General features: G+C 39.4%; 1 protein-coding gene across 1 annotated transcript in view; it reads right to left on the minus strand.

Moving 5' to 3' along the window:
- tmem214 (transmembrane protein 214) overlaps positions 1-20,543 on the minus strand; it is a 42,213-nt gene that overhangs the window by 21,033 nt on the left and 637 nt on the right. The window contains exons 2-6 of the mRNA XM_048531494.2: positions 11,100-11,305; positions 10,404-10,554; positions 8,229-8,363; positions 1,955-2,037; positions 951-1,053 (exon numbers count right to left, since the gene is read on the minus strand). Of these exons, the coding sequence (XP_048387451.1) occupies positions 951-1,053; positions 1,955-2,037; positions 8,229-8,363; positions 10,404-10,554; positions 11,100-11,305 (678 nt within the window). The remainder of the gene's footprint in view (positions 1-950; positions 1,054-1,954; positions 2,038-8,228; positions 8,364-10,403; positions 10,555-11,099; positions 11,306-20,543) is intronic.

Below are 20,543 nucleotides of genomic sequence, written 5' to 3' on the forward strand. Positions count from 1 at the left end.
TTTAAAACAGTGATAAAAGGAACTATTAGAAAAGAAATAATAACCACTTGGAGAGTCAATGATCAATCAAGGATCGTCAGCATAGACATGATCTTCCCTGAAAGCTAGCAAATGATTGAATTTTACAATATGACACATGTAGATGAGGGTGGTGTAGTTCATGTTGTCCACATGGGCTTCAGTAAAGACTTTTGACAAGGCAGTGGGGAAGAAAAGAAAAGAAAAAAAAATTGAAACAAGCTTGCAAGATGGAAGGAGAAAAACAAAGACCAGGAAAAGAATATGGACTTCAAAAAGTTGGAATGAAAAAGAAAGGATTCCTCTGGGGTGTGTCTTGTGACCTGTATCAGAACACCCGATGAACAGCAGTCCAAACATTGCACAGATTTCCTGTCCCTCCTGTGAACAAACCACTAATGGCCAAAATAAATCACTACAAAGAAAAATCAGTTTCTTTTTGCTCATCTGGTTTGAGTTTTTTGGGCCATTTTGCTACAAATTGTTAGAGTTCTGCACCTTCATTTTTAAAGATTCCAAATGAAAGCATCAATTGTGTTAAGGAATGCTAATTGATTAATCTCTATTCTGGGCGACATCAGGAACTTGATAAAACAAATCAAATTTGTGTTATGACTAAAGTAATGGAACTAGAGAAAATACACACCCCATTTCAGTCACTGAGTTTCTCTCAAGCCATACAAATAAGGTCATTTTAATTTAATTAATCCAAGGTATTTCCCCCCCAAAATACAGAATAAAGAAAGCCTTTTATAAAGTTGATACTAATTAATCTAGCTCAATTAAGAATTATGGTCTACTTAAAAAAAATTAAAGTGTGCATTTGTAAAATCTCAAATTTAAATAATATGCTACTGAAAGAGTGAATTTAAAAAATCAGATACTATTGCTAAGGCAAAGCATTTCCAAATTAAAATTCATTAATTCCTTACCTTTAAGTCCTTCTGCTAAATCAGTTCCAGCTTGTCCCAAGGCCCACATGATGCTGAGGCACTTATTTGGTTTATTATACTGGGATCTCAGCAATTCCAGATACTGAAATTTTTAAAAAGCAGCACTTTAATTAAAGCAAGAATACAATAAAATAAAACGGACCACAAGGAGCTTAAGCTTAACAACAGCATTTAAAGAAAACGAATATTTAGTAATTAAACATGGAATTTAAGTCTTACACCTGAAAGTTCAAGCTGAATTACTGGTGTGACAAGTATGGTGAGAAAACAACTTGTTTTACGCTGATGCCCTAAATCTGCACACCATTTTATTACTCCTTGCCCCACAGGTGTGTGGCCATTTAGCCTCTTATGCATGCTTCACCTTTTGAAGGGGAGGTCATGATTGATCTGATTACGGTCTGAAATCCTGTTCGTTCAAATAACCAGATACCTATTATACAGTGTCCTCTTGTGGGTGAGGCACTTATAGTCAGACAAAAATTATGAACAAGTATCCAATTACATTTAATTAGTAGTTTTACCCTGTACACACAGGTCTACCACCTACCAGAAAAGGAATCACATACTCTGCAATGCGTTTTGATTATGGGCTTCCCCCCGCCAAATTGTGTTACTTTCAGGTCCAAAATCATCTATATACACTAAGAACAAAATTAAATCCAATCCTGACTAAATTACCATCCTTCTGTTGGGAGGACCCCACTTACCAGACATTTTCATGTCTAACCACTAATTTTCAAAGTCCACTTATTTCAGGGAAAAGCAAAAAGTTGTAACGTCATTCAAAAATCTCTTCACTAAACTACTCCAATTGCATTCTCTTAATCCACTTAAATTAGTCAACATTTGACAAAAAAAATTGGAAAATGCCATTTGCTGATAAAAACCTGCAAGTTTCAAAGCTCCACTAAGCTTGTTGCTACGCTTGAACATCAATATCTCAAACAAAAGCTGCTACATGTTGTGCAACCCATGCTTACCTTTCCAAGATTCATTGTTCCAATATGAGGCTTGTCTAGCAATATAGCCTGAATGCAAACTCTGTAGCCATGTAGGGACTCACCTGTTTAAAAAAGGAGCAATTTTTTTTTCTCTTTGAAAGTGTTTGATAAGCATTGGATACATCAGCCATACTTTCCTTTAGTCACGTACATTACTGATGAAAATCACGGTTAAAAGTCTGATAAGGAATAAGTTTTGCATAAACAAGTTCTAATATTTGTTTGCAAGTCTGAATCAATAACGGAATGCAGATTTCTTTTTAAAAAATCTGAGGAACTCTATATACCCACCAATTTTAATTTGTAATTCGCTGTTGCAAGTCCAGTAAAATTAAACATCTAGAATCTAGCTCAAGGATTGCAAGCAAGTTGTGGAATTTATCTCAGGATCTCAAAATTCAGAGGCACCGACATACTGAAAATTGCCTTGAAGTTTAAGCTTCTGATTGGCCAATTTCATACAACACAGAACTCTGTCTCCAACCCTAAATTTCATGTCATGTCTCAGACTTGAACCGGATACTATTCGGGCAAGTCCTGTGTATGAAAATTACACTTAATACCTGGTCTAACTAAATGGTCATTAGCTGAAGTAACAACCTCCATGAAACTCAGTTTCAATTTAAAAACCTGAATACAGCAGCTCAAATGAGAAAGGGGAGTATCCAATCTTTTGTCATGCCTGATAGCCTGCATGACCCATCAACATTTCAGCCAGGACCAGACGTTCCTCCAAATAAAAAAAAAAATGCAGGAATCACACTGTGGAACTCTTCATGCACACAACAGTTAGTGACAAGAAGATCAGCACCCTGCGTTATGACACTAGGCCAGCAAGACAGACTCTCAAACACTGAATATTGTAATATAATACAATTAAGATGTTCACAGCCCAAAAATTGTGATTAAACATAGTTAAGAACATTAATATTGTAACTCCAGCACAGTGAAACCACACCCCCGAATACTACATGCAATTTAGCATGGCCAATCCACCTAGCCTTGGACTTGGTTTAAACACAATCTTCTTTGATCTTAACCCTCACACATGGAAGTGTGATAAGGGATACAATTTTAAATGTTCCAACTTAAGCAGCTTTGAAGAATGGTTGCTAAACCTTCATGCAGTGGACTCTGGATGATGAGTTGTTGACAGACATTTAGGACTGTAGACCTTGCTTGAATTCCAAAATTACTAGTCAGTATACGTAAATTTTTGTTGACTGGAGACTTCTAGGTCTTCTCTTACAGATTTAGATTCTTTTCTCAGATCTTACAATAACCAAAGGATAACTAGAAAGCAACCAAAATGCCATTCAGCAGCTTTTGCAGCAACACTGCCTTCTGTCCAAATCATAGTTTTTGTTTGACTGGTCAGTCGCAGCCTCCTTTGATGGCCTCTTTTAGCATCCAAGCAACTGCCAGCCCTCAAATACAGCACATCTCACGTGCCAACATGTCTGCAGTTTTCTTTGAACAAGTCAACTTTCCAGGCCAATTTCCCATAAACAAAATGGATTAAAAAAACAAAGCTATTGCTTAAAGAAACAAAGCTGCTGCTCAAGTCCAAAGTTTAACACAACTTCAGCTCAGTTCCAAACCCCCGGGGGGGGGGGAGGGGGGGGGGGTGTGGTGGGTGGTGGTGGTGCGAGCAGGACAGCAAAGAAAAAAAGAGGAGGAAGAGTTACCATTCCAACAAAAAGAAGCTCTTATGTTGATGTTCTGTATTTCCACAAGGTGGTAGAAAGTTAAGTAGCTAACTGATAGAAGATTGGACATCGCTTTAAGAACAGTGAAGCGTAGGACTGGAATATCAGATACAAGTATTTTTAAACAATCTTAGCCAGAAATACAGGATGACAAAACCTTCTACAGAAAGCTGACATGTAATGATAGATGTCATTTCCCCCCCAGATTAGATTAATCTGATCCAACCGAAACCCACAGTTGGAACTAGGACCCAAAAAACTATTCAACAAGCAATGCTAAAAATTGAGATGCCGAATCAGTCATGCTTTTTCAGGTCAGTTGCAATGACAATTTTATATGGGTTCTGATTTGAAGCAATCAGGTCCACTGTTTGTGGCAACTCACTGGAAAAAAAGCAACAAACCCATCAGTCCCACCCATCCACTCTTTGAATGAAAATGTTACTATTTGCCTATTCACAATTGCCCACAAAAGGTAGTGAGCAATCTCCTCAAACTACAGTGTATTCTAATGGCGTGGGCTGGTGTTAAATCAGGATGGCTGTGACTTGGAGAACTTGCAGGTTCTAATATTCTGAAGAGTCTGTTCTTGGAAGGGATGGTGCTGCATTTATTCAGGCAAAGTATTTCACTGTTCATGATATGAATATCAAAAAAACTATTGGCCTGTTATTGAGAAAATGTAAAGAGCCCATTATAAAAGGACGTAATAGCAGAGTATTTAGAAATACATATCATGCAGAGTCAGCACGGCTTCGTGAAAGGAAGATCATGCCTGACAAATTTACTAGAATTTTGAGGCGTTAACAAGCAGAACCAAAAAAGGCAAAGCAGCAGATATAATACTTGGATTTTTAAGGAGTTTTTTTTCAGGGCGGCAACCTGCAATTACTATGGTGCTACAGGGATCAGGGCTGGATAAGGAAAGTGAACGTACTCAAATTGTCAAAAGATGATAATTAGGTGGGAAGGTGACAGTCTGCAAAGGGATTCAGACAGCTTAAGTGAGGGGGTAAGAAAAATAATTAGATAGAAAACGATGTGGGAAAATGAAGTTATGCATTTCAGCAGGAATAACAGAGGACCTGCAAAAGAAAAAGGTGAAAGACTGTGGAAAACTTTAACAGAGGAATTTGGAAGTCTTCATGCATGAATCACGAAAAGCTAACAACAACTAAGTTCAATGAGTAACAGGGAAGACAAATGGAATGTTGGCATTTATTTCAAAGAATGGAACATGAAAAGAGAGGTTTTGCTACGACTCTACAAGGCACTAGTCAGACTGCAGATGAAATATGGCAAACTTTGTATTGATTGGCACCTTATGAACTAGCATTCAATAAGCCGGTAAATGTTATACACCTTGAAGACCAGACGTTTACTGTATTAATCATAACCTCCACATATCCAAGTGGTCAGTTGGGGGTGCAAGTGAGAAGGCTTTCTGCCGATGTTTTATTTAAAGGCAAAGTGACATTATTAGGTAAAGTAAAAACCAAAAGAACTGTAGATGTTGTAAATCAGGAACAAAAACAAAGTTGCTGGAGGAGCTCAGCAAGTCTGGCAGCATCTGTGAAGGAGAAAACAGTTAACATTTTGGGTCCAGTGACCCTTCCTCAGAAGTAAAGCATTATGCTGGAAATAAAGTGTAACAGTGACATGTATATCCCCTGCATTATGTGCTTTTACATTTGATCAAGAGTTCCACATAATCAATCAGCACACTACTGGTCAAAAAAAATCTGTTGTATCATAAACAGTTTTTGCCCCTTACCAAAGGAGCTGGAGACAGTTCAGAGAAGACTCATGGCTGATACTGGGTATCGATGTAGTATTTCAAGCACAAAAAGGTTAAAAAGGAGGATGAGCCGACACATTAGAATTTAAAGATGAGGCACAACCTTCTTGAAATGTTTGATAGGCTAGATCCAAAGAGATTATCTCCCACTGTGGGAGAATCTAGGCCCAGAGGGTATAATCTCAGAATAACATTTAAAATGGAGATAAGGAGGAATTTCTTGGAGGGCACAGAATCTGGAATTCTTTACTGCAGAGAGCTCTTGATGCTGGTTTGTTAAGTGCATTCAAGGCGGAGATCCAGATTTAAAGTCAGTAAGGAAATCAAGGATTTTGAGTGGAGTGGAGGATCAGATCAGCCATGACTGAACTGAAAGGCAGGCAGGCTCAGTGGGGTGAATGGCCCACTTCCATTCTTGTCTCATGATATGCCTTCAGCTGCTGGACTCCCTAGAGATGATTTAATCAACCATCCCCAAATCTGTGACAATGTGGTAAGAAACCACCTTAGATTATTGCAGTCTTTGCATAAGTAACATTTGTGTCTATGCGACAAGACTTAAATGTTTTCCAAATGGAATGGAACTGAATATTACACAGTGAATGTTGCAACTTTGAGGAGAAGGAAAATCATTCAATGAAGCAGCTCTAGACAGTTGGGCAGAGGTACTGACGCAGAGATGCTGAGAATAATGTGTTAAAAAACTCTTCTTTGCACCGTTTGAAATATTATGTCCAGAACTGTACATGTTCTAGGGTTTAAAACTATGAACATCATAACTTCTTGGCTTTGTACTCCATGCCTCCACTCAACTTGTCCTACCATCTTCAAAAGAAAAAAAAAAATTAGACGTACACATCAGGTCTTCCTGTTTTCCAATATCTTTAAAAACAGCCCCATGTAATTTATACTGCTGTGTGTTTTGGTAGGAAAGTGTGGTATTACCAACTTGTCCTGGGTTTGCCCATGTCAATAACAGCCTCAATAAGACTTACAATTTGTTAAGTACGATCCAGTTCTCGTGCAATTTACAAATTTGGCAATCATGAAAAAAGGTCACTAATGTCTTCAAGAGCAATGGTCCCAATACCAACACCTGCCCACCTCCCCAAAATGCACCACAGCACATCCTTCCAGTCTGAAAGGAACCATTATTGTTTTGTCATATAGCTTTTGTATCTGCAGTCATTTTAATTCTGTAGGTTAGAAACACACTAGTCTGTTCAATTAAAATCAGCCTAAGGATTTGGCAATGCTGCCATCTTGCAGTGCACACTCTGCCTGCTTATTGGCACTTGGGACTGGACCAGTGTGGCCCTGGCAGAGGCACAGTTCAATCCTGGTTCAAAAGGCAGACCAAATGAATGCAGCTGCCCTTGGCCTCCTGACAGCATCTCATCATGTCTTGCATCAGGGAGCTCTAGTAAACCTAAAGTCACTCAGGATCACTTACCTAGAGGTCAAATCATTACAGCAGGAGCTGCTCAGATTAGTATCACAATTCCAACTGTTTCTTCAAACAGACTTTCCTTCTAGTATACATAGGTAAGTTAATCCACTCACTTAATCATACAATGGGATCATTTAAGTTATCGGACAATAAAAAAGAACCCATAGGAGCCAGATGTGGAAACATCAAGGATTGTTAAACAGCAGCAAGGAATTTTTGTAAGTAAGGCACAAGACAAACTTCAAGTCAGTGTCTAATGCTACCTGACATACAAGGTCATTACCATAGTAGAATTCCACATCTCCCGGGAGTCATGTATATCAATGCACCGGGAATAAAACTATTTCCGAGGAGACATTGCTCCTCCCAAGTGACTGAAGCCTTTGGCCACCTGGATGATCCAGACATGTTATAGTGTATTTTCCATCCACATAGCGGTGTAGCTACTATACCTATACTAGGGGAGGCTAGGCAGCATATACCCCACACACCTGTCTGACTGATGGGCATCTCAAGTACTTAAGCATGCATTCCCTTCACTTCTGGTTTTTAGTTCCTGTCTGTCTGCAGTACCCAAGGAATGCACAGTAGCAAGTCACCAAACCTCCTTCAGCAACATAACCCAAACACATTAGCTTCAACAATTCCCATATTCTCCTCCAAACAACATGGCGCGTGAACTTGAAGACAAAATAACATTATTTTGCTGGATCGAGATCCTGGGACTGTGAGCCCACACAAACATTTTCATAACATGTACTATGCCCACTCCAGATGGCATCTCCATACTCAGACAAGTAGCAATTAGCAATAAATACCAGCCTTAAATCATCCCATTTGTGTTAAAAAAGGAGATTTTTCCAGTTGATATTCAAGTACTTAGACATTGATTGTCTGAGACACACCACATTTTAGTTCTCAAATGAGAACAAGGGAACACAAACAAACAAGCATTTCCACTTTGACAGATGCTCAAGCCTATAGTCAAGGACCTGTTATGGCTTTATATGCAAAAACTTTGAGGGAATAATTCAGTGAAGTATTATGAGTAAAATGGAAAAATGTTTAATTTTTCAAAATTTTAGCCAAGTGAAAATTGATATACATAAGAAATTACCCAAATTGATTACCCAAATACATTAAGACCACAGTTCCAAAAAGAAACTATTTTGTTCTTTGTTTTTCAGGCTATGTGAGATTAAAAATACTTAAGCTAAATTCCAACTGCAAAGTAAATACCAGAGATTTTTATTGACAATGTCTCCAAGATTAACTGTAATACATAAACATCATTACCTGCAGCCTTATCTTGTTCACGCAACATAGTATAGATACAGTGGTCAAAGAAGTGTTCCAAGTGGTCTGATGTTTTGCCCAAAAGCGATTTGATAATATTCCGAAGATCCTTGTTAGCAAGGCTATACGGATAGTCTACCAAAAAAATCAAAAGAAATTAGAACTAATTCGTACAAACATCCAAAGTTGTTCTTGTAGAACAAGAGGACATGCTCAGCAACTGCATTGAAGCAAGACTACTAGACATCATGTAACCACCAGGAATACAAACTTTAGTGGTTTTGGGTGCAATGATGTTCAGACATTTAAGCCTTTGATTGTGCTGTTGGCCATAATTCAGGGCAGGATCAATATCCTTCAGCATACTCATGTGAAAAACACAGAGAAAGTACTGAAGTTCCAAGATTGTATGCAACTATATTCAACATTAGCCTATAATCTGTTTAAAAGTCAGCAAACTAATAGGTTTATGAGGATAATGGAGAAAGCTACCAGGAAGAATCCTTTTACTTGCAGAGTTAAAACCAGACAAGCATTTTAAATCTTCTTGACACAAGTGTCAGTCATGTTGTGCTACAATTACTTTTCTAGAACTAAATCTATCAACAGGAGAGTAGCAGATAATTATGATTCTTTAAGAGAGTCTGGAAGAATTCAATCATGGGGGCAAGTAGAGATAAGACCCATTTTATGGTACAAGGGGAAAGAAATGATAAGCAGCTACTCCTTAAGTCAGAGCCTTTAATCACAGTTCTTTCCCACTTTGTTTTATTGATAGACCCAACGAGGGAGCGGCTGTTGGGAAACCAGCAATCAGCAACTTCACAATTTAGGCCTGTTCATCCACAATCTCGCTACTTAAAAAAAATACACATCTTGGCTTTCAAACAAGAGTCAACCTCTTGCTTTCCACAATAAAAACTCTACTTGCTGTAGTTGACTCAAATTACATGAAGCTCAAGAGGGTGGGGGGGACAAATTCAAAATTAACAAGTTTCAAGAATAAAGCGGTGCTCATACTGTGATGGAACATTCAAGTTAGAGTTTCAAATAACAGTCGATGAATTACAGAAGGTGGAGCCGAGTGTGGAAAATGAGAGTGGTTTTTTTAAAACCTGGGTCCTGAAGATGGATCACTGGACCTGACCTGAAACATTAAATGGATTTACTCTCCACAGATGCTGACAGACTGGAATTTACCAGCAATTTTATTTTTTTCACTCTGCATGTCTTGGTATTCAGTCACCCGAACATTAGAAACCCTACAGCGTGGAAACAAGCCTGTCGGCCCAACAAGTTCACACCTACCCTTGGAGCATCCCACCTAGACCCATAGCTCTATAAACCACCTAATCTACACATCTGAACACTATGGGAAATTTAGCACAGCCAATCCACCTAAGCTGCACATCTTTGCACTGTGGGAGGAAACCTTAGCATTCAGGGGAAACCCATACAGACATGGGGAGAATGTGCAAACTCCACACAGTTGCCAGTGGGTGGAATCGGACCCAGGTCCCTGGCACTGTGAGGCAGTAGTGCTAACCACTGAGCCACCGTGCTGCCCCAAGTTAATAAATAACTAACAGGTCAGTTGAAATTCTCAGGTTGTGTAGAAATCCTTCACGCACAAAAAAAAACAGCATTGTCAAAAAAAAATCATATTGTGATGATGCAGAGGTGTCAGTGTTGGACTGGGGTGGACAAGGTCAGAAAAATCACACGACACCAGCTTATAGGCCAATAGGTTTACTTGAAAAAACCTGGTGTTGTGATTTCTCACATTGTGATGGTTACTAGTATCATGAAGTAGAATTTTACTTCGCTCTCATGCCCATTCCTACCTTAAGCTACAACTGATAAATCATATTTAGAAACCAGAAAGGAGACTTGAAATTCAGAATGAATACAGACTTATTTGCAATCCCTGAGGCAAAGCCAAACCAACAAATTAGTCCAAGCAGGGACTTGCCTTTGATTTACTAATATTAATAATTTTATCTTTGAATTCAAAACCTTGACAGAAAATTTTTAACAACCCCTCAGTCACAAATGAGATGAAGACCACAGTGCATAGATTATGCAACATTAGTATTATGTAAATTCTCAAAATGAAGGGATTAACTAATATTAAATACTAAAAGCAAACAACAGAAATGTCAGAATCCAACTGACCAAATGAATATTGACTGAGGGTAGGGTCTGTCTCTGGCGCTTGTAGTTTATAATTCAAGTATCCAGCCAAATCCTTCACCCAGACAGATGGATTTCCAGGAAACAAATTTTGGCTTTTATCCAGCTGCTCCTGAAGTTCTTTTAAATCAAGCTGTGAAGAAAAGTTTGAAACTACTTGGTAACAACTGTAGTTTATATAAATCTAATAACATTGCATAGTTATCACATATATGACTTTTTCACTAGAGGCATGTAAGAGAGGATAAACTAAGTCTCAGTGGGATCTTAGCTCTTCAAATTCAAATTAAAACGTGAGGAAATTAAGCTCTTTAATTTCAAAGATTTCAAACTCACTTTTCATCTTACCAGATAAGATTCACAACTAAATAATAGATCTTAGCACAACATAAAGATAACAGAATGATTAAGAGATTAGGGTGCAACGAGCCTGAAGGCCCAAAAGCTAAACACCCAATATTGGCTAATAGTTATTGCTTTGAATGTGGGAATGCCAAAAGTCCACTAATTTCATTGAACAAAAGTTCCATTTAAATTGGAAATTTACAATTTTCAAGAAAACAATATTTCCCTAAACTACAAATTGCCAAAAATTAATAGACTAACTTTTCATGCAGCAAGTGAAAACCTACAAAATTGAAGCAAGGTCAGAAAAAAGTGAAAATATTTTGCACATACAGCTTTAACAGCAGTGTCCAAAGAAGGAAACCGCTTGTGCTTCAATCCTGAATTGCCAGAGGATTTCTTGACCATTTTTCCTCCAGAGAAAGATCTTGGCTGTTGGTTCTCAGGAGCTGATGTTGGAGGAACTTGTTCTTTGTTTTGCTTCTTCCCTATTTTTTCAAATCCAAGCTCAAAGAGAGTTTCAGATGGTTTCAAAGGAGCTGGGAGGGAGAAAGATACCCATCAGATGCAATGGCAACGACTGGATTTGCCCAATCAAATAACTAAAATCCAACTTTTAAAAAGTGACCATAGCTGATATTTTATTGGCTGAAACAAAACTTAGATATTGGCACAGTATTAAATATCTTCATTTTGGTTGAAAATGTAACCAGTTAATAAGGTTGGATATCAGATTATGCTCCCCTGAATTGTGTAAACTTTACTTGCCCTGGGAAAACAACTAGAAGCACAATTCATTTGAAAAGTCTAACACTGAAACTTCTACATGGCAAATTTGTGCATGACAAATGCTGATTGAACTCCCTTGTACAGCTCCCATCAATATCCTGGAATTAGACAGAGAAAAGCAAAAAGATTTCTCTCTGCCCTCAAAGTTTACTAGGATGCTCTTGTTTAGGTGGGAAAGAAAACGACAGCTCAAAAAAAAACTGCACTCGTATCTCTAATGTGTTAAGAGTTTTATTTTGGTGACAGAAGGTGCAAGATGACAAGTCAATAGACAAGACGAAAGGAAACTTGTCAGTGAGCTTCATTAAAACAGAAGTAGTGCTGGAGAACTATACATTCTTGTTCCTTCACCCTCTAAAGAATCGCTTACCAAATAGTAATCTATATTTGCTGGATGTCCCCAAGTATGCAATTGCCAAGTTTCTACAGGATTACAACATATTTTAGAGAAAGCGGTTACTGCATACTGCACCTCAGAGCTTTAGGTGTGCTGAATACAGCAGCCCAATCCTCAGCAAAACTAGAGGCCCATAAAGTATACTCCTGAAAATATGGAGGAAAAGAGTTAAACTGAGGGTGGAGGTGACATCACAATTTTGATCAAGGAGTCAATTACTGCAATGAGGATTAAAATGTTCTTCAAATAAGGCCATATGGGTAGAATTTAATTAAAAAAGGGGGGCTGGACAGGCAATCATTTTGCTGCATTTGTGCTATGGATACCCAGAGTCACAGGGAGATAGAAAGTCCTACGTAGGCAAGTCAACTGCAAAATATAGGTAGCAGCAGTAGGGAGATTTCAACTTCCCCAATATTAACTGGGATAAACAGAATGTGAAACAATTTACAGGGGCAGAGTGCTTAAACTCTCATGAGCATCTTTTAAGGCAACACAAAGGAAGTCTTACAAGAGAGGGGTCAGCGCTGGACAGAATTGCAGCAAAGCCAGGCAAGATATTTATAAAATTATGAGAGGCATGAATAAAAAATAGTCAAGGTCTTCCCCCCAGGGTAGGGCAGTCCAAAACTAAAGGACAAAAATTTAGGGTGAGGGGGAAAGATTTAACAGGGATCCAACTGCCAGATGTGATGGAAGACACAGGCACAATCACAATATTTAAAAAGGCATATGTAAATGGGAAGGAATTAGAGGGATACGGACCAAATGCTGGCAAATGGGTCCAGATTAATTTAGGATATCTGGTTGGCATAGGCAAGTTGGACCAACAGCTGTAGATGCTGTACAGCTCTATGATTGAGTCAGTGGGGGAGAATTTCGGCAACAATAACCATAGTGAATTGTGGGTAGCTTTGCAGGAAATTCCTCAGAACTGCCTGTATCATTCCAAAAGGGTAACAAGTATACAGCCAACAAGCTCTCATATAAAGATGAAGGGCGAGATCAACAAGTCCACAAAGCCCTGGATGTGAAGAGCTGCACAGGACTGCACAATGGGGGAGGAAAAGGAAGCATATGGCTATAACAGAGGTCAAAACAGAGGTTCAAGAGGAATACAGAAAGGGCAGAATTCTTTTTAGAAGAAACAAAAAGAGTAAAGAGGGTACACAAGAAAAATCACATTGAGGAGTAATATAGAAGTCCAAAAGGAGTGAGGAAACAGAGGAGTGTGCTCACATCTGAAGTTGTTAAATTCAAACTTTTACAGCCTTCAAGACTCAAAAAAAAGGGTGCCAGTCAGAAGAGGCAGCAATGTTGTCCTAACTTACATAGAGCCTCAGGGGTACTGTGGCAGGCTAGAAACACATGTTAGCAAGGGAACATGGCGGTGCATTGGAGTGACAGGCAACTTGAAGCTCAGGGTCATTTATACAAGCAAGATGCTCAAGAGGATCACTCATCTGCAATCTGTCTTCCCAATGCAGAGTAGGCCACATCGTGAGCAGCAAGAACAGCAGATTAAAATTGAATGAAGTGCAGGCAAATTGTTGCTTCAGCTAGATGAGTCTGGGACCTTGGGTAGTGAGGGGGTAAACAGGCAAGTGTTACACCCACATTGCCATGTGGCCAGAGCATAGGGTAGTGTTCAGAGGAGTGGACTGGACTAAGGTGTCCTGGAGGAATGAACATCTTAAGAATACTGACAAGGGAGGAGTTCAGAATGGTGTCTGGTGGATATCTGCAACATTCATACCTGCTGCTCATTCAAAATTACTAATAATAATCAATTGTGGCCTCAAATCAACACCTTACGTTACCACATAGTAAGGACTAAGGACCAAGGGCACATTCTTTTGTTTCCTTCTCATCTCTGACACTAATTTGGTATTTGTATGTATGTACTTAATGTCACATTCTTTATTTTCCTCAAGATTAGGAAATTTTAAAACTGTTCTTTTCACTAAAGGAAACCCTAATTGGCTCCTTATTTCATTTCTGGTGAGCTTTGGTAAACTACATATCAATTGAAGTGAGGTATAGTTGCAGGCTACCAAAAAGAGAGAGTGTTGTATCCACATTGTGGCTAACCTGGGAGGTTGACAAGGTGAAGCAGTTCATTGTTCCTCACTCAAATCAAATCGAAATAATGTACAGTAGAGGCCCACATTATGAATTACTGGGTCTGCTTCAGGTTACAGGAGGCAACTGCTCTGGTAGTGTTTAGGATTCAAGGTCAAAACTAGTACTCCAAACATCTCAAAATTTGCTTCAAAAGGGAACAGAAAAAGGAAAACTGGGTTTGGAATCTTATCTCTGGGGACCATACAGGTGCACAACCGCACATGTTCTCTTTCAAATGCTTCCACTCGTCATTACAAATACATTTCCAGTGTGAAATAATAGTAACAGGATATCATCTACACTCACTGCTCCTCACCAATATTGTTACGCTCAGAAGGCTGGAAATGGGTGTTCTTTTAAAACAGACATCAGTGCATCAGACAACATTTGAAACAAAACAGGACATCAAACAGCACCAGAAGTAGTAGAGTCTTCAGGAAACCTCTTATTGGTTGCAGTCATACTCAAAATTCAACACATCATTGTTATCCCAGGCCAATATGTCCGTCTCAGGCTTGCTGCTGTGCTCCAGTGCAGTTTAGCTCAAAATGGAAGAACACCTCATTTTGCGCTTGGAAACTCTGCAGTCTTCTGGACTCAATATCAAGTTCAACGATTTTAGGGCTGAGGCACCTTTTCCCATGTCCTTACCCTAATGCCCACACAAGGTGGTTACAACATGCTATTATATAGCAGTGATTGTCAACTACTAATTGCTTAAGAGCCTATCAAACCAGGCTGAGAGTTATTCACTCCTTTGTCTCTCCATCTATTCTTCTCTCCTTGGGCATTACCTCCACCAACCATTTATTCCATAAATTTACCCCCTCCCAACCCCTCTATCTTCTGCATAAAACCACTACCACTAATCCAGGGGTCAGAAAGCATCACTGAACCAGCTATGTTAACTGATTTCTCGCCACAAATGGTGCCAGAACTGCTTAGTCTTTTCAGCAATTTGTTTTGGAGACTCAAAATTAAGAGGATTGTGGATGTTAGAGGAGGTCAGTCACTTCAACTATTTCCCCTATATGAAAAAGATCAGAAGAAGTTGCGATGCTTAATGGTCAGTGGTCAGAAGCTTTTTGCATAACTAACTATAACCAGGCCCAAGTGAACATTCAGGCTTAGACAGGTTAAATGAAAAGTAACATTTGTACTAAACATGGCAACGAACATCTAAGTCAGAAACAGTTCAACATTTAAACACTACTTGCATGATCAACATCAACTTGAGTATTAACTCACCCATCCATAACTATGCAGTGGCAGTTGCATGCAACATGTACAATAGAGAATGTAACAACTTTCCAAGCTTTCTTCAACACGAGCTTCCAAACAATTTCTTTCACCTAGGAGAATACGGGTAGCAAGTACCCAGTTACACAATCAACAGCAAGTGCTCATCACATACACACTATCTTGAATTTGGAACTCCAATTACCATTCATTTAAAGAACAACCAGACAGTCAGAAGGGTGTTCCAAATTTTTGATAGCGAGCTGCTGCTGCAGTTCTTGTCAATCTCCTTTCCAAGAGTAATCAGTTGGCCAATACCTAGTGGCCTTGTAATCTTCACATCCCAAAACATTTGTAGAAGTCCCCATCAATATACTGCAGCTGCAGTATATACTACATCTTCTCAATAAGGTTTATAGACAGAATGGCATCAAAATTGGATGAGCGGTGTTGAGGGGAAAGAAAGCAATGGTGAATGGATATTCTTTGGACTGGAGAAAAGTTCAAAGTTACTCCCCAAGGGTCAGTATTAGGACATTTGCTTTCCCTGATATGCAAGGATTCTGGGCCTTGGTGTGCAGGGAACAACTTCAAAGTTTGCACATGTCACTAAACCTGGAAGGATAGCAAAAATGGAACTCCAAAAAGGACATGGGCAAGTTAGAAGAGTGGGCGGATTGGTGGCAGATGAGATCCAAAGCAGACAAGTGAGGGGTGATGCACTTTGGTTTTGGAAAGACAGCAAAATAGCAGTACAATTATGAAGAGGTTACAAGAGCAGGAAGGACCTGGGTACATGCACACATTATTGAAAGTGAGAGGACAGGTGGACAGCACAGATAGAAGCACCTGCCAGAAAGGCTGAGAACGTCTGGAAAAGTTGGCAGATAATATAAAGACATTGGAGGGGGGGGACGCACAGGGGCTAGCACTGCAGCCTCACAGCACCAGAGAGCTGGGTTCGATTCCAGCCTCAGGTAACTGTCTGTGTGGAGTTGCACATTCTTCCCATGCCTGCGTTGGTTTCCTCCGGGTACTCTAGTTTCCTCCAAGTGTCCAAAGATGTGCAGGCTAAAAATTGCCCGTAGTGTTCGGGGTGTATGGGTTATATGGGGATGGGTCTGGTTGGGATGATCCAAGGGGCAGTTTGAATTGGACCAAATGGCCTGTTCCCACACTGTAGGGAATCCAATCTAAATGAGGAGAGGACAGGTAGTCTTGAGGAGGCAGGGAAGCTGCAAGTAGGATTTAAACAGGTTAGGAGGAGATTGGGCACAAAAGATGGCAGACTGAATACAATGTGGGTGAGAATCACACACTTTGGTACTAAGAATAAAGGCATAAACTATTTTCTAAGTGGGGAGAAAATTCAGAAATCTGAAGTGCAAAGGGATTGGCACTCCTTGTCCAAGATTCTCCTAAGGTAAACTTGCAGGTGGAGTTGGTGGTTAGGAAGTCAAATATCATGTTGGCATTTATTTTGCGAGGAGTAGAATACAAAATCAGCAATGTATTCCTAAGGCTTTAAAAGGCTCTGGTCAGGCCACATTTAAAGTATTGTGTGGAATTTTGGGCCCCATACCTCAGGAAGGATGTGTTGGCCCTGCAGCAGGTTGAGGTGGTTCAGGAGAATGATCCCAGGAATGAAAGGCTTAACGAGTAATATTTGAGGAATCTGGGTCTATACTCAATGGAATTTAGTAGAATGAGGGGGGTACCTAATTGAAACTTAGAACACAGAATGGTCTGGACAAAGTGTATCTTGGGAAGGCATTCCATTAGCAGGAGAGACTAGAACTTTAGCGCACAGCATTAAAGTAAGGGAAGACCCATTAGAATAGGGAATGGAGGAACATTTTCAGCTGGAGAGTGATGAGTCTATGGAATTCATTGCCACAGAAGGCTGGGGAGGTCAGATCATTGAGGATATTTAAGACAGAGACAAATAGGTTCTTGATTGTTCAGAGGATCAAAGGTTACGGGGAGAACAGTTGATAGAAAGACAGAGGGTTGCGTGGCCTACTTTCTGCTCCTATGTCTTACGCCCAGCAGCTCCTACAGCAATGCACGCCAGATATAGCAAAGGGGCAAGCAATCTTGGATTTCATAATGAGTAATGAATTAGAATCAATTCAACCAAATTATCCTTGAACACTTGTCAAAATAGTGATCACAATATGATGAGTTAAATGCACCATTTGCAAGTGAAAAGCATGAATCAGCCACCAAATTTTGCCAAGATGGACTTCATAAGATGAAGAAGAGACTTGTCCACCAAATCTCCTACTAGGCCAAACAACAAGAACCATGAAGGACATTTACAGGAAAAATTTGATAATGCAAAACCAGTTTATGCCTGAGAGAGAAAAGCACCACTTCACAGCACAGCAACCATAGACAATTATAGATAGATAAGAGACAACATAAAACTTAAGAAAAGGGATTTTAAAAAGCTCCTGTCAAATAAAACGTACAAATACCATGAAGGGGCATAAAATAATTAATGAAAAAAGGAGGTACTTTTTTTAAAAAAAGGAATTATAAAAAGAAACTTGCCTGGACATCAGAATCAAAGAAATTTTATATAGCTACATAAAGGGAAAGCAAAGGGCCAGGAGCAACATTGGCCCACTAAAAAGACCAAGTGGGGATATTGTCAATGACTCTGGGAAAACAATATACACATTAGAAATAAACAGTTATTCAGTTATGGAGAAAGAAGGATAGCTTGCCAGACGTCCCAAAGGAATTAAAAATGGATTGAGACAGGGCCTGAATAAAATTAATGCAAGTATCAATAATAGACATTACTTGAATTTAAAGAAGTGACAAATCCCTGGGATGTATAGGTTTTTAAAACTTGAGGGCATTAAAGACAGTGTGGGAGCACATTGTAGACACCCAAACAATAATTGTTCACAGTTCTCTAGATACTCCAGTGAAAGGAAAACAAAAAAAAGGAAAAAAAACAAATTCAGGGAATTACAGATCAGTTAGCCTAGCATCTGTGGTGGATAAGTCGTTGGGAGACTAATTACGGACAGGATAACTAAATGCATTGAATTTTTTCAGTTAAATCAGGGAGAAAGTCAGGATGGATTCATGACAGTAAGTCCTGCCAGACAAATTCCACTGAATTTTTTTTGAAGAGGTGACTAAAGTGGCAGACAGGGGAGTGATTGGGGATATTGTTTATATGAACTTCCAAGAAGGTTTTTGATAAATGTACCATACACCAGATTGTTAAAAGTAGAAGCTCACAGAATGGAGGGAAGTTACAGACATGGCTGGGTAATCAGTTGAGTGACAGTCAACAGAATGCAGAAATAATGGGTAGGTACTCAAATTGGATGAATGTGACCGATGGTGTCCCCCAAGGATCTGATCCACGTTGGGTCTCAATTACCCATTTATTAAGAACTCGGATCACGGCTTACAATGTCCAAATTTGCTGACAAAGTTAAGCAACATTGCAGACAGTGTAAGTGATAGCACAAAATTAAAGGCCTATTGATAAGCTAGGTGGATGAGCAAAACTGTGGCAGATGGATTTCAATGCAAGTAAGCGCAAGTAAGTGATAGATTATCCATTTTGAACCAAACAAAAAGGTATAGGTCAGACTACTTTCCAGATGAAAGTAAATACAGTGGATTTCCAAGACAGCCAGGGGGGTTCAGGTGCATAGATCTTTAAAATGTCAAACAGATGCAGAAGATAAATCAAGTAAACTAATGGAGTGCAGGCCTTTATATCTAGAGGGCAAGTACATGGAAGCAGTTACACAAAACCTCGGTTAGACCCCACGTGGAAGCACAGAGCAGATCTGGGCACCACACATTAGAGATATATTGGTCCTGAAGGAAGAACAATGTACAATTACACCCAGAAGCTCCTGTCATTGTTGCTCCACTGTCTTCCCCGCTAGGCTCTGCTTCCAGTCGATTTTCGTCAATTCCTCTCTCATGCCCCTGTAGTTACCTTTATTTAACTGTAACACCATTATATCAGATTTTGCCTTCTCTTTCAAACTGCAGACTGAACTCTACCATATTATGATCACTGCCTAAGTGTTCCCTTACTTTAAGATCTTTTATACAGTTCTCATTATCTCAGTACATGTGACCATAATAAATCAAATTGAAACAGAGGGACCAAGGTGTATACATGTATACAATCATTGAAGATGGCAGGATATGTTGGGAGAACAGCAAATGACATCACAGACATAAAGAGTACAAGACGAGGACATTACATTGAACGTGTATAAAATCACACATTTGACCTCAGCTGGACTACTGCCTATTGCATGTTTAGAAAAACACAGGTATTGGTGTTTGCAGAAAAGAGATTCTTGAAAACAAATCAAGTGACGAGAGGTTTGAGTTGGATAGGTTGGAGAAGCTGGAATAGTTTTCTTTAAAAGACAGGGCAGAGGGGAAATTTGAAAGAAAAAAAAGTCATGGGGAGTCTAGATAGAGAGAAACCGTTCCTACTTGCAAAAGGATCAAGAACAGTGGCACAAGTTTCAAAATTGGTATAACAATGAGAATAAAACATTTCACACTAAGTAGTTTAAGTTTGGCAATGCATAGGCTAAGACTGTGGAGGGGGCAGGTTCAGTCAAGGCTTTCCAATTCAACCATTCTTTGAAGTGAATGGCAATTCTCAGGAGGTATTCTTACCCTTGACTTTAGTTTAGAAAGTGCTTAAGAGTCAGCACAGCACTAGTTTAATTCCCCTCATCAAATTTAGTCAACTGTTTTTCCCTTTGGCTAATACTCAAGAGCAGTTCCATTGCTAAGAAAAAGTAGCAAAAACTGAATTCCACATCGACATAACAAAGTGTGAAGCTGGATGAACACAGCAGGCCAAGCAGCATCTTAGCACAAAAGCTGACGTTTCAGGCCTAGACCCTTGTGCTCCTAAGATGCTGGTTGGCCTGCTGTGTTCACACTTTGTTATCTCTTGAATTCTCCAGCATCTGCAGTTCCCATTATCTCTTCCACATCGACATGACTGTTTAAAACATCTTGATGGTCAAGTTCACTCAATTCGTTGAGGATAAAATCTGCTTACTCTAAAACGTTGAGTCCAAAAGAATTCTTGCACTTGTTTAATTGTGGGGGGGGGGGGGGGGGGGTAGTGAGGACGGGTTAGACATTGAAGGAACGTCACAGCAGTGATAACTTCAGAACATCACAGGAGCTTACATATGGTAAGCGGTCTC

This window comes from Stegostoma tigrinum, chromosome 4 (genome assembly GCF_030684315.1).
Source record: "Stegostoma tigrinum isolate sSteTig4 chromosome 4, sSteTig4.hap1, whole genome shotgun sequence".
In the NCBI taxonomy this organism is placed as follows: domain Eukaryota; kingdom Metazoa; phylum Chordata; class Chondrichthyes; order Orectolobiformes; family Stegostomatidae; genus Stegostoma; species Stegostoma tigrinum.